The sequence below is a fragment of the Cuculus canorus genome, chromosome 15 (genome assembly GCF_017976375.1).
Source record: "Cuculus canorus isolate bCucCan1 chromosome 15, bCucCan1.pri, whole genome shotgun sequence".
Classification (NCBI taxonomy): Eukaryota; Metazoa; Chordata; class Aves; order Cuculiformes; family Cuculidae; genus Cuculus; species Cuculus canorus.
In genome coordinates, this window is record NC_071415.1 from 10,299,336 (window position 1) to 10,313,431 (window position 14,096).

At 47.0% G+C, this 14,096-nt stretch overlaps 1 protein-coding gene across 4 annotated transcripts; it reads left to right on the forward strand.

Moving 5' to 3' along the window:
• The first annotated feature begins 1,233 nt into the window (after positions 1–1,233).
• Positions 1,234–13,731, forward strand: FLCN (folliculin). Of its 4 annotated transcripts, none has more exons than XM_054080937.1 (12): positions 1,234–1,258; positions 2,266–2,543; positions 3,361–3,507; positions 4,150–4,371; positions 4,847–5,007; positions 6,306–6,397; positions 7,115–7,305; positions 8,493–8,606; positions 8,983–9,106; positions 9,474–9,605; positions 10,341–10,446; positions 11,184–13,731. In XM_054080937.1, the coding sequence occupies exons 2-12, from the start codon at positions 2,295–2,297 to the stop codon at positions 11,383–11,385; spliced, it is 1,740 nt and encodes a 579-aa protein (XP_053936912.1). In that variant the 5' UTR covers positions 1,234–1,258; positions 2,266–2,294; the 3' UTR covers positions 11,386–13,731. The 4 variants fall into 4 exon arrangements, with proteins under 4 accessions (XP_053936912.1, XP_053936911.1, XP_053936909.1 ...); XM_054080936.1 differs by lacking the exon at positions 1,234–1,258 and adding an exon at positions 1,360–1,516; XM_054080934.1 differs by lacking the exon at positions 1,234–1,258 and adding an exon at positions 1,364–1,610 and having other exon boundaries at positions 11,184–13,730.
• Positions 13,732–14,096: the final 365 nt, after the last annotated feature.

A 14,096-nucleotide genomic window follows, 5' to 3' on the forward strand; every position in this document is an offset into this window, starting at 1 on the left:
TCCAGAGGTGGTGGTAGCAGTTCATCTTTTTGGGATTTAAGGGCAAGTTTTACTCAGCCGGATGTTCTGTGTTATTATCTTGAAGCAGAATTACTGCTTGTGTTCAGATTCCAGGGTTTTAAATGCTCTAGGGGCCAGCTCCAGCATGCAGGGAAGAGGGGGATCCAGTACTTTATTTTGAAGCCTGCAAGGATCAATAGTTTGCATGAAATTTACCCTCCCATGGTGCTTTTCTAGAAATTGATAAAGCTCAAAAAACCTGATAATCATAGAATGGTTTCGGTTGGAAGGGATATTAAAAGATCATCCAGTTCCAACCCCCCTATGATGGGCAGGGACACCTCCCACTGAATCAGGTGCTCCAAGCCCCATCCATCCTGGCCGTGAACACCTCCAGGGACGGGGCAGCCACAACTTCCCTTGGTGGCCTGTTCCAGTGCCTCACTACTCTCATTGCGAAGAACTTCCTCCTTATGTCTAGTCTAAATCTGCCCCTCTCCAGTTTGCAGCCATTGCCCCTCGTCCTGTCACTACTGTAGCTGTCACTGACTTTGTAAAAGTCCCTCCTCAGCTTTCCTAAAGCCCCTTCAGGTACTGGAAGATCGCTCTAAGGTCTCCTTGCAGCCTTCTCTTCTCCAGGCTGAAAAACCCCAACTCTCTCAGCCTGTCCTCAGATGGAAAGGATCATCTTTGTAGCCTCCTCTGGACCCGTTCCATCCTGAAGTGAAGCCGGAGCGGTTTACGGGATGGGCCGGGTTACCTGGCCTGGCTGCTCCCTGCCCTCGCACCTCTGCCCTGGTCCCATTTCACCGGGGGCGCGGGAAGAGCGAACCCCCGGCGATTCCTCCCCTTATGTGTTCGAACTGGTCTAAGGACTTAAAGCATGGGCTGGGCCCCGCCTTTACCGGAGGGGCCCGCGGCGGGGGCAGCCGTGGCGGTCACCGTGGGCCAAGCGGGATCACACAGCCAGACCCCCCCGCGCCTGCGCGCAGCCCGCCCCGTGTCCCCTTCCGGGTGCACCGCACACGTGAACCGCCCCTCACGTGCTCCTTCGTACGGCCCGCACCACTTCTCAGGGAGGTGTGGGAGGAAGCGGAGGGGAGCCCGCTGTGAGGGCAGCACTTGTGGGGTCAACAGGGGCATATAGGCTCCGCTGCGCTCTCGGCGTTGGGTTCTGGTGTCCGCTCTCCGCGGCGCGAGGGGACAGCGAGAGAAAGGAGGAGGCGTCTTCTATATCTGCTCCTCTTTCCCCCCCTCGGTGTGCGGTAATGGTTGCGCCCAGCTGTCGTAGACAGGGCGGCCGCGGGCCGAACCACTGCCGCAGGCGGAGGTGGGGGGGAGAGGACTCCTCGGGAGCGCGGCGGGACGGAGCGGCTCGGTGCCGCCGTACGAACGGCCTCCACCTCCCGCTCTTCCGGTGTCTCCTCCTTCTCCTCGCCTCTTCGTGGCGGCGGCGGCGGCGGATGGGCAGCCGGGGAGCTGTGTGATCCGCTTCCCCGCACCCCCACGGTGCCGGGTAGGGGTGGTACGGTCCGCATCGGGGCCGCGAGGGGCCGCGGCGGGGCACGGGCTCCGCTCTGTCAGCCCCCGCCTGGCCTGTGAGACTGGAGGTGACCGGGCACGGCGGTGGGAGGCGGTGAGGGGGCGCTCCGGTCCTGTCCCCTTCCATCTCTGTGAGGCTTAGAGGTCAGGGACGCGGGGCGATCGCTCTGCCCCGGTCCCATCAGGACACGAAGGGTTGGGCCGCGTCCTATGAGTCTTATGAGAGGCGGCTGAGGCACCTGGGGCTGTTCAGCCTGGAGAAAAGGAGAGTGAGGGAGACCCCATCCCTGCCTACAACCGCCTGAAAGGAGGGTGCTGGGCTCTTCTCCCAGGTGACAGGAGACAGGACGAGAGGGAATGGCCTTAAGCTGCGCCAGGGCAGGGTCACATTGGACATCAGGAAAGATTTCTTCACCAAAAGGGCTCTGAGGCGCTGGCACCACTGCCCGGGGAGGCGGTGGAGTCCCCATCCCTGGAGGGGTGTAAAAGACAGGCAGATGAGGTGCTCAGGGATGGTTTAGTAGTGGACAGGGACGGCTGGACTTGATCCCAAAAGTCTTTTCCAACCAAACCATTTCATGTTCAGACCACTCAGGTGCAGTCATGCTGGTCCCTTCGGCTGAGCTCCTGGAGGGATACAGAGCAGGACTTGGGCCAGTCAGGCCCGGGCGATGCGTAGATGTCAGTTGTGCTGATGCTGTGTGCTTTCTCCCCTGCCTGCAGGAGGCCAGCGCAGGTGCTGAGCTCTCACTATGAATGCTATTGTTGCCCTCTGCCACTTCTGTGAGCTCCACGGTCCTCGCACCCTCTTCTGTACTGAGGTTTTACATTCACCGCTTCCCCAAGGCGCGAGCAGCGGGGACATCTCTGGACAGAATGAGCAAGCGGAAGAGGAGGAAGGTGGCATTCAGATGAGCAGTCGCATCCGCTCACACAGCCCAGCGGAAGGTGCCAGTGCCGACTCCAGCAGTCCAGGGCCAAAGAAGTCAGACATGTGTGAGGCAAGTGTGAATATCTGTGTGGCTTAACTAAAGGGCTCTTGGATGCTCTGGTGCAAGTGGTATTGTTTGAGAGCAAAAAAACGCATTAACTGCACTTGTTTTGTATGCATTGCTTGTACCAGAAGATTTCCAAGTGCTCATAAGCTGTAATGATCCATGACAAGAGGATGAAGGAACTGTTGTTGACTACACAGACGTTGACAAGATGCTGTTGTGAGGTCTTTTTAAGCTCTGTGATCTCTGATTCTCTTGTGGCTCAGGAATACTTTCCTCATCCCTGAAGAGTGTTTACTTTATTAGATTAGATCTAGTCATTAATAGTAATTTTAGGAGGAGTATTGATTAGGAATCAGAACAAAAAAATGCAAAAGCAATTAAAACAGTAGGGAAATGTATATTCTCAGTTGTTCTCATGGCTGTCTACTACTAGTACTTGTTCTGAGGTATTTGTTATTTACTTCTCTGTAGGTTGCGGCTAGTTTTGTTAGGCTAATTGGTTTCACAGCTGCTGTTAAATTTTACCACTTGTAGAGTGGTAATGAATTTTACCACTTGTAGAGCCAGCACCAAGTTCACAATCAAATTAGATAGTGGGAAATGAGCATAATCGCAGAGAAAGTATATCACAGACTTCTGTGTACAGAACTGGGTTCATGTCCTGACCCTGACTCATATTTCTTGACTTCTGAATATTTGTGTTGTTATCTATATGTGTAAGTAATGTTTCTTTACATTTTGAAGGGAATGGGCAGAGGCATTTGGAAACCTTAGGTAAATGCACGCTTATTGATGACTGGATTTGCTTTTCTGTCGTCAGGGTTGCCGCTCTCTTGCAGGAGGGCATCCTGGATACGTCAGCCATGACAAAGAGACTTCAATCAAGTACGTCAGTCACCAGCACCCAAACCACCCCCAGCTGTTCAGCATCGTGCGCCAGGCCTGCGTCCGCAGTCTGAGCTGCGAGGTAACTGCTTTGGCCTCATGGATCCTTTCAAATCTGAGATAGTGCTCTCTGCAGCCTGAAACAAGGAGGGAATGCAGGTAGAAAGCCACACACACACACTTCTGTTCATTCCAGGATTGGTGGTAATTTTTATGGTTAATCTTTGATAACCTTGAGGGTTCGTTCCTCTCACTTTGGGAGACCAAAGCTTTCCCATTCCTGGTTTTGCTTTTATGTGTTTATTGTTTTTCTTTGTAAGATAAACTGGTTTTGTAAAAGCTTTGGAATCTTGTTTAGTGCCAAGAAGTACTTGATCTTTGTAGACAGTTAATGTTCAGCATCTCACAGGAGTGAAGGGACAACCTTGCAGGTTAATGACCGTTTGTTTGTCAGGATTAGCAAAATCCCTTGTGGATTCTCAGCAGTATCGTAGATGAATAGAGCTGAATTCTTAAAGTACAATTAAAGTAAAGGTTTCGTAGTGTTCGTAGGATACCTCTGGAGGTGCGTTTGACCCTGCGTTTTGGATAGTAACCTAAAAAAGGCTTGCTTTATTCACCAAGTGTGTGTTAAAGAGCAAAGAAAGGCAGTTTTCTTTGGTTTCTTACCGTTTCATGATGTGATGTGCTTGACTGCTGTGGTGTTTGTGACCCACCCCTCCAGGTCTGCCCAGGACGTGAAGGCCCTATTTTTTTTGGAGATGAACAACATGGTTTTGTGTTCAGCCACACCTTCTTTATCAAAGACAGTCTGGCTCGAGGTTTCCAGCGCTGGTACAGCATCATCACTATCATGATGGACCGGATTTACCTCATCAACTCCTGGCCTTTCTTGTTGGGAAAAATCAGGGGCATCATTGATGAGCTTCAAGGCAAAGCACTTAAGGTCAGTGTACAGAGTCAGCATTAATAAAACATGATGATAGTTGATTTACAGCTGAGTCAAAAAGCCTATCTAGTTCATGGCAACCAGAGTGTTCATTAAGGTTGACCCAAGGGACAAGAGGACAGTGTGTGTCAGGGGGTATAGGGGAGAAGGAGCAGGGTGCCTCTCATTTTAAGCCAGTCATTACACTTTTCACAGACCTAACTGCTATACTATGGCTCTGTTAGAAATTTAAGAAACTGAAGTTGTGAAGGACAATGGTTTGGAGAACAAGTGTTACCTAATGATAATTTTAATTAATCTAAGAATAAGATGTCCCTTCTCTTTCTCTTCCCTTAATTTGTAATGTATTTTGGATGATTGTGTGTGACACACCTTTTTCACTTTGTATTTTTGCTGGGGTTTATTGGCTCCGCATTATGTAAGCGTTTTATCCTTTTGTGGTCTCTTATACCTCCCTTCCCCTGTGGTGCAGGTGTTTGAAGCGGAGCAGTACGGGTGCCCTCAGCGTGCCCAGCGGATGAACACAGCCTTCACTCCCTTCCTGCACCAGCGGAACGGCAATGCAGCCCGCTCCTTAACATCACTGACCAACGATGAAAACCTGTGGGCATGTTTGCATACTTCCTTTGCTTGGTAATGTCACTTGCATTTCTAACTCTGAGAACTCCTGCATAAAGAGAATATTGCCGTATTCTGAAAGGGTGGAAATACAAGTGTTTGGGTGTTTTTTCTTGAGGCAGTAAGTTGAACTTTGTTAAGTAGTCTCTGAATCAGAAGGGACCAAGCACAGCAAGGCAGCAGCCAGATAGTGCCTTTAGGACAAAAGTGAAGTAAACCTGCTCATGGCTGCTAATGGAAACCACATCTATCCAGATGGAAAGGTGTCCCAGTATAATAGAACTGTACTTGGCACTGGTGAGGCCACACCTTGAATCCTGTGCTCAGTTTTGGGCCCCTCAGTACAAGAAGGATGTTGAGGGGCTGGAGCATGTCCAGAGAAGGGGAGTGGAGCTGGGGAAGAGTCTGGAGCACAGAGGTTCTGAGGAGTGGCTGAGGAACTGAGATTGATTAGTTTGGAGAAGAGGAGGCTGAGGGGAGACCTCATCACGCTCTACAGCTCCCTGACAGGAGGTTGTAGCAAGGTGGGTGTTGGTCTCTTTCCCCCAGTAACAAGTGATAGGACAAGAATAAATGGCCTCAAGTTGCATCAGGAGAGGTTTAGCTTGGGTGTTAGGAAAAATTTCTTTACTGAAAGAGTGGTGAAGCATTGGCAGAGGCTGCTCAGGGCAGTGGTGGAGTCATCATCCCTGGAGAGGTTCAAAAAACATTAGACATGGCGCTTCAGGACATGGTTTAGCAGGCTTGGTGGGTTTGGGCTGGCAGTGAGACTGGATAGTCTTAGAGATCTTTTTAACCTGAATGATTGTATGATTCTATAAAAGCAAGTATGGGAGAAAGCAAGGAAAGATGCTGCTGCCTCCAGTGTGTTGTACCTTGGATTCACATGGGAAAGTACAGTGGTTGTTCACCTGGAGACGCCCACGTATTGTGATGGACAGTGTGGGCTGTGCAGCCATTTGGCACAGTAACCTCTGTGCGAGTTCAGCTCCAGTGCCTGACTTGCTCATCCAGCTTCCCTGGAAAGATGCCACGGAGAGGGTGCAACACTGGCATGTGACTTGGGTGGGGGAGAAGTACGTTGCACAAAGTAATCACAAAATGGCAGGCCTTTGGGTGACTTGGGCAGTGGTTGTAAAATGTGCTGGTAGGTTCCACACCGAGGAAAGCACAGAGATGGGTTGAAAGGAAACACAAGGTGGTTAGTGGTTGGATTTTTCTGTTGGGTTCATTACGCCGAGTTTCTTACTGTATTTTTGCACCTAGCAGGTAGGCTTAATGAATGTTACTTCTGTTTCTTTCAATGTCTCCAGGCTTTTGAAAGCTTGTGGGAGCCGGCTTACAGAGAAGCTTCTAGAGGGAGCACCAACAGAAGACACCCTCGTTCAGATGGAAAAACTTGCAGGTGAGATAGAAGTTCCCAGAGCTGGAAGACTCTCTGGGAGTGTTTTGAGTCCTTTCATCAGCATCATAAGCACAGCCAGCTCTCATCAACTTCACCTTAGTGGTAGTCTCTGCAGTAGCTGGTATACTCTCCTGTATGGAGATGACTGACAGGAATGTGAAATTAAGGCCGTTGGCCTCAAGGGCTCTCTGCACGCACACGTGATATTTGTTACATGAGTGGCAGTGTTGCATCTTAGTGATCATCATCCTCACTGGCTGGCTTGACCCTCCCAATGAATCTCTGCAGCCAGAAGAATTTGCAGTCACAGCATATGGACTTCTTGCTCCTTTTTCGACTAAATTTCTAAAATTAATGGCTTGAATTATTGTTATTATCCATTTAGACTAGGATCTACAAAACCTGCCTCAAAACTTTGGCAATGACCTTTAAAGCAAGAGTAGAGAACACGTAGCTCATCTAAAGATGTGACTTTGTGTCTTGTAGAAGATGAAAATTTCTTCTTGACCCTTCAGTGGCTATTGTATACTCAAACTATGGAACTTCATTATCTCTCAGGCATATCTGTGACAGGAACTTCCAGTTCCTGTGTTCTGAACTCTGTCTCCCCACAGACAGCCAACGTTACCTGGGTGCCGAGTGTGTAGGCGCTTCTGGGGCAGTTCCCATGCCTAGAGAGGAGCAGTTTCTATGATCGCTCTACGTTTTTTTTGCTAGACCTGAAAGAAGAGTCAGAAGGCTGGGATGGTTCTGAGGAGGGAGAGAAGTCTTCTTCCCAGCCAGATGTTGTGGAGGGGCAGGAGCTATCTAAATGCTCACCCGAAACATCTCTGATGCCAGATTGCAGTAGCTGGAATGTAGCTCACAGAAGGTTATCTGTATTCCGCTCTCTCAGACACATGAGGCAGGTAAGAGAAACACAGTCACTCTGCTGAAATCACAAGCTAACAACTTTTTTTCTCCTGATAATGTCTTTTTTTTTTTTTTTTTTTTAAGAAAATATCTTTATTTCCTGCAGTCTGTGCTTCTTTCCTGGTTCTGTGTTGAACACAGTGCCTGCACAGTGTGTAACATGGTGTTATCTGCGTCTCTGAGGACACTCCCTTCCTCTGAGATCATGTGGGCCTCTGGTGATCATTGCTCATGTGGGATGGGATCATATGATTTCTCTCAAATTCTGCACTTTTCTTCTTTCCAAAAGAAGTTTAACAGTAATTTAATACAGAGGTCACAAAGCATCTTCAAAGCCAAGTATTATTGCTTAAAATAAATGTATTTCAGAGGGAAAAATAATAATTGACAAACCAGACGAATGGCTCTGTACAGATGTAGCTTTTATCTAGTGCTTCCAGGTAGCTGGCTGAGGGGAAGGCTCAGTGCATTTGATCCACCATCTCTTTCACACCAGTTTGTTTTCCTGGACACTCCTGGCAAATGCCTGCTTTATGTCTTTAGTCTCCTTTTGTTCTACTGTCTCCTAATTTAGAATGCTTGAAGTTATTAACTACACCACTGTATTGTGTGCCCTTGGAGGCTTGTCTAAGAACTCTGTTTCACCTTTCATGCCTGAATCACTATCATGAACATAACCCAGTCTGAAGAAATGCCTGAAAGTTGTTATCACCTAATAGAAGTTGTTCAGTCCCATTCCAAAGAGGCCTGTGTCCATCTTAACAAAACCACTAATGTGGCCAACAAGTGGGCTGACTGATGCTGTCCTGCCAGAGCACCAAAGAGTTGGGAGCAACCTGGAAACGAAACGGTTGCGCTCTTAATATGCTTGATCTTGAATTGGGTCATTGATGAGGCATGTTGGCAAAGTGGTACTTTGCTGCTGTTTGCTCTTGAAACCATACGTGGAGGCAAATACTGCTTTGTGTAACTGTCTGATGCCTTTTGGACCTGTCAAAGAAATATGTGATCTTGGTGCTGTGGTTTAGAGCTGTTCTGCTGTCACAAGACCTGCTAAACTTTCATGTTCATTTCTGCTGTTCAGTTCTAGACATTTTCTTATGTGGTGGCATAGTTTTTGACAGGGCAAGCTGGGCTTTTCACTGATTTTCATAACTAACACTCCATAGTTTTTGTTTTTCAGGTTCTTGGGGCATCATCGTTCCGCATGCTGGCTTGGCATGTTTTGATGGGGAACCAGGTCATCTGGAAAGCTCGAGATATGGATCTCGTCCAGTCTGCTTTTGATGTGCTACGGGTAGAAAGTTTTCCCTTGTTTCTTAATATTTTCACATCTATCTTTCTGGTAGTCCAGCCTCTATAATGACATGTCCCTGAGCTGTAGTCTTGTGGAGAATGTGTTCTAAATTACGTGAGTTTGAAAAAAAAAAACCAACAAAAAAACCCCCTCCGAAACACCCACCAAACAAAAAAAACCTCAACCTTTTTGTGCCTTGGTCGTCCTCAGCAACTGCGTAGTCTTTCAAGCCGAGTAGGATACTTATGATCCCTTAAATCAGAATCATCTGCATGAGCAGTGCTCCAAGTCCTGGCTGGCCATGGAAGTCAGGGAAAATTGTACTCTACCGGTTTAGCCCCAGGGTTTCTCTTGACATATTTCCTTCCTTCTTTAGACCATGCTGCCTGTTGGTTGTGTGCGGATCATCCCCTACAGTGACCAGTACGAAGAGGCATATCGGTGTAACTTCCTCGGGCTTAGCCCACACGTCCAAATCCCATCCCACATATTATCATCTGGTAAGGACCTGTTGCAGAACCCTCACCTTTCACTGTTGTCTTACGTTAAAGGACACAAGATTAATTTATTTTTTTTTAATTATTATTAAGCATGGGCAGGTGGACTAACAATTCTGCTTTGAACTAAAACCTCTACCACTGCACTTTTTCCCCATGCCCCTGTCTGATCAGTAGTTGGATGGTGTCATGCCTTCTTTATGCACTGATCCGACTATAGCTGCCTGTCCTGGTTCCTAGAGAGAAAAGGTTAATGCTGGGCGAAACATTGTAAGCGGCAGAGCTGTGCTTCCTCAGAGCAGGATATGTAGCTGTGCGTTAGAATCAGGGCTAGTGCAGTTAATGTTGTTTTGGGCTCTCGTTGCTCCAGAGTTCGCGGTCCTTGTGGAAGTTCGCTCTGCTACCCGGTCCAGTCTCTACCCGACTCTGTTTGACGACGAGCAGTCCCTCAACAAGTATGAGTTCGTTGTCACCAGTGGTAGCCCTGTTGCAGCAGACCGAGGTGGGTGATGTGAAAGCAGAAAGAACTTGTATTGCTGAGGTTACAAGAGCTCCTTGCTCTTTAGCTGGTTTTTATGCTCTTTATGTGCTGTCCCTTAAGGAAATCTGAGTAGAAGCCAGGTCAGTTCACAACTGGAGTGCTGCTGTTTGAGGTGAGGTTTAGCATAAATGACAAAATCTACATAGCTTCACTTTAAAAGTGGGTTTGAAGAAAACCACAGCCCCTGAACCTGTGTGCACGTCCCAGGATCCTTCACAAAATTCCATGTTGCTTCTTGGATCAGATGTTTTTCTGGTGGGATGATCTTTAGCTCCTTTTCCATGGAAATGAAATCAAGGCAGGCCTCTGGGGGGTGTATTTTTCCAACTTGTAGAACAGGTAGTTTTCTTCCTGACTTGAGGGAGGTTATTATCTGTGAACTAATCAAGCCAAACTCTGTGTTGAAACAGGCCATGCTGTTATTAATAGCGCAGCTTCCTGTGTGCAGAGGAAGCTGCACTAATACACCAGGCCAAAGTACTGGTGAAAAATGAGTGCAAACTGGTGCTCTCTAACAGAACAAGAGGTGGAACAGATGTGTATTCTTATCTGCAGTTTCCACAGGTGTTCAGGCCCAGCTCACAGAATAAATGGACCGATCCTTGCTAACAATTACTAGTTAAAGTGTAAGCTGGTAACCTATAGCTTCTGTGTCCCCTTTTCTCCTCCCTCTCCCCCTCTGGTCTGGTCCTGTAGTTGGCCCGACAATCTTGAACAAGATCGAAGCTGCTCTGACCAACCAGAACCTCTCTGTGGATGTGGTGGATCAGTGCCTTGTTTGCCTGAAGGAGGAGTGGATGAAGTAAGTATCACTGCAGTGCTTTCAGAGAAACAGCTTTGGCACCAATCCTGGAACAGTGACAGCCAAGTACAGGACAAACTTGTAGTCAGGTAACTTCTGCTTTAGTATTGAGAGCAGTTGGCTCTTGTGTTGGGAGCTAAGGGTATCGGCGTTGTTCTGCTGTGGTCCCAGCTGTCTTTTTGGCTTTCAGCAGTTCTTAACCTTTCTGGTTCAGTTCACATCTGTAAGTTACCTACAGGAAAATACTTGTCTGCCTTCTTGCATTATGAGGATTAAGGATGCAAATATATATACACCTGTCAATGGCGTTATATTCCAGTGCAGATAACACGCCAGACAGATGTCGTGATTGCACCTTCAGGCACTGCATTTCAAAGGTGCAAGTAGTGATGAAGGAAGACCGGACAGTCATGTGAAATGATTCATGGAACTTCACGCTTAGGTGAATTTCCCTAAAGGCCAGATGGGCACTCGATGTGTCTTCCAGGGAGATTCCTAGTTGTCACAATTAATTGTTGCACTTCTCACTAGAATGAAGAGACAGACTACAATTATGCATATTAGTACTGAAAATGAGTAATCCCCCCTTCTTCCCCCACCTTCATTCAAAGTGTGAGAACAGTTTCCCTGGGATATTGTTTGAAGCTTTTATTAACATTCTATTGCAGTGGGTACCTAGAGAAATCTGATCCATCCAAGTCTGTTGTAACAGTGACAGGAGTTTCTTGTTTTTGCAGTAAAGTCAAGGTCCTCTTTAAATTCACGAAAGTGGACAGCAGACCCAAGGAGGACACCCAAAAACTGCTGAGCATTCTGGGAGCGGCAGAAGAGGACAACGTCAAGCTTCTCAAGTTCTGGATGACTGGCCTGAGCAAGACGTACAAGTCCCACCTGATGTCGACAGTTCGCAGCCCGACCTCCTCAGAGTCCCGGAACTAAAGGGTGCCCAACCTCACTTGCTGCCTTTGGATAATTGCAGGGACCCCCAAGTTACCACTGCTGAGCCTGCAGCACATGCATTAGGTGGATAGTGAAACTTCATCACTATTCTTCCATTCCTCAAACTAACTTGAAGAATGACTCGAGTCTTTTCTAATTGCTGTGAGACCGGACTAATAAGTGCTAATAAATAATGCTGCTGTCCGTCCTGAAACTCAGCTCTAAATCTAGACCTCCACACTCGAGACTAAAGTGCAGCAACGCTCAACTAGTGTGAACTAATTAAAATTCCATACTGTCCTCATTAAGCATTAAGGTGTGGCAGTAGACCTCAGTTTTAGGTTTCGTTGGCAAGACTCGGATACCTGTGACAACATCCAGAACTCCTGGGAATGGATATAGTTAATGTCTCTGAATACCACATAGATCTCCTAAATGCCTGGGAGAGAACAAGAACCAAAAATTAGTGACGTGTCACAGGGTATGGATCATATGTAAATTATTTCAAACCACTTTATGCTTGGAATTAAGAGACTTTTCTGCTGTAGCATAAGTCAGGATATCCTCTTGGAGTCCTGTCACTCCACTTTATTTATTTATATCTTAATTTGAGACAGTTTCAGCATTTACTTTGGAACTATTGGCTGGGAGGCAGAATTGTAGTAGAAGTCTCAAATGCAGCCTACTTGCCTCTCTAGAGGGTAAATTACTCTCCTTGTGTTGCCTGTGATTGCAAAACTTCCAGGTAATGAAGATAACCTCTCCAGGATAAGGCTGCTGGTGTTCTGACTTCAGAAACAGTTTTCTAGCTTCCTAATTAAGCGGAAAAAATCGAACCTGTAGGTGCTCCCTTATATAACTCTCTAGTAGCCGTTCTGAATGCTTAATCGTTCATGGAAACATTGGTGCATTTTTTAATTACCTAAACAGATGTTCCTTACCTGCACTGTAAGGAACTACTGTTTCTGTTGTGAATTTGTTTTTTTTCTGGATCATTGTTGGGAAAACTTGACGTTACCGTAGACATTTTTAACAAGCTAGAGGCAGGTTTTACCCAGGTGACCTTCTACACTCATTCAAACGAGACTCAAGCTCAGAGGAGATGTTCCAACTTGTCACGAGTTCTGTTCTTATGTATAAAATATGCAGGATGATTTTTGTCTGGAACATCCGTGAAATGGAGACAGGCATTAAATCTCATTAAGAGCTATTTTTGTAAAATGGATGAAGCCTGGCTTTGTGTTGATTTTCGGCGTGCGTGTGTTGGGGAAGCAGCAGTTGATCCGCAGGGCAATTCTGCATCTGTGCCTTGGTCTAATTTACAGAATGTAACAGGTCTTTTCCTCTTAACTTTGTATGTTTTAGTTTCTCGTACATACGGAGCAAGAGATGATTGGGTATATTAAGTGAAAATACTTGACTGGACATGAAATGACTGCAGGATATTCAAACAAATACTTGGAAAAAAGGCATTACTCTGTTATTTCAAAAACCAACCACTTATTTAATTTCAAGGTTTGCAAAAAAGATTGCGTTTCCCAACTGTCAGTAAGGAAAGGAGACAAAAGTGGTGATGCAGCTCTCTCCACAGGAAAGGAATCTTGGACTAATAAATATGTCTGGCTTCCTGTGTGCTAGGTGCTAGTCAGGAGGGAAAAACAAAGCAACAGAAGTAATTAGACAAGTGTGCACTAATGAGTCAGAATTTCTAGTACTAGGTCGGTGCTTGCCCTTGTGGCTACCTTTTATGTGATCTAGTACTCTTTCATTTTTCTCCTTGAAAGTTATTCTGGTCCAGTTCAGAGCTGTGTAACACAGCAGGCAAGACATTATTTGGCATTTAGACCTTGCCTGCTGGACTGTTTCTGGATTTGCAGGAATAGCTCTCCCAAGAAATCCAACATTAGAATTTCATCTCTGTCTCACTGGCAGCTGGGGCAGCACCATTAGCGAAGTCTGTGGTTCTGAACAGAGGTGTAGCTTCCTCCAAAATACCAGGTCAAGCCTCGGGCTTCATCTTCTTCCTTGCGTTTGTGTACAGTGTCTGTTGGTCTCCATCCTGATCCAAACGAGGGCTGTGTCAGGGATGATGCTCTGGATAAGGTGCAGTTTCTGAGCCAGGGACAGGAAACCATGGCCTTAACTCTTAATACCCCAGGGAAAGAAGCGGGGAGTTGAAGTCTGTGAACCCAGGGCTCCTGCATAGCACAAACCCAGATGTGCTGCCTGCCAGAACAGATCCATAGGTGGGAATACTGAGCTAATGGGCTGGGCAAGTTCCTGCAGCTCAGGCCGCAGGCGCTGGAATCTGCACACTCCCCTTAGTACAACTTAATTAACAAAATGTCAGCAGACTGCTTTCACAGCCCTTAAAGATACGCTGATTAAAGCAAGATGTTCCTTGTTCTGGCGTGGTTCTTCCTGCAGTGGGAGGGTGGTGGGAATTCAGTGTGGTGAGGCACTGGCAGAGGTTGCCCAGAGAGGTGGTAAGTGCTCCAACCCTGGAAACATTCAAGGCCAGGTCGGATGGGCTTTGAGCAACCTGATCTGATTTGGGATGTCCTTGTTCATGACAGGGGGTGACCTTCATGGTCCCTTCCAATGTAAACCATTCTATGAGTCCCCAACATAAGAAGAATATGGAACTGTTGGAACAGGTCTAGAGGAGGCCATGAAAATGATCAAAGTGCTGGAGTACTTCTACTGTGAAG

Excerpts from the sequence above, each read along its gene's own strand:
- FLCN (XM_054080937.1), top strand. The coding sequence starts at position 2,295 with ATGAATGCTATTGTTGCCCTCTGCCACTTCTGTGAGCTCCACGGTCCT. Across the intron at positions 3,508-4,149 it reads TCCGCAGTCTGAGCTGCGAG|GTCTGCCCAGGACGTGAAGG; the intron begins GTAACTGCTTTG and ends CCACCCCTCCAG. Across the intron at positions 8,607-8,982 it reads CTGCTTTTGATGTGCTACGG|ACCATGCTGCCTGTTGGTTG; the intron begins GTAGAAAGTTTT and ends TTCCTTCTTTAG.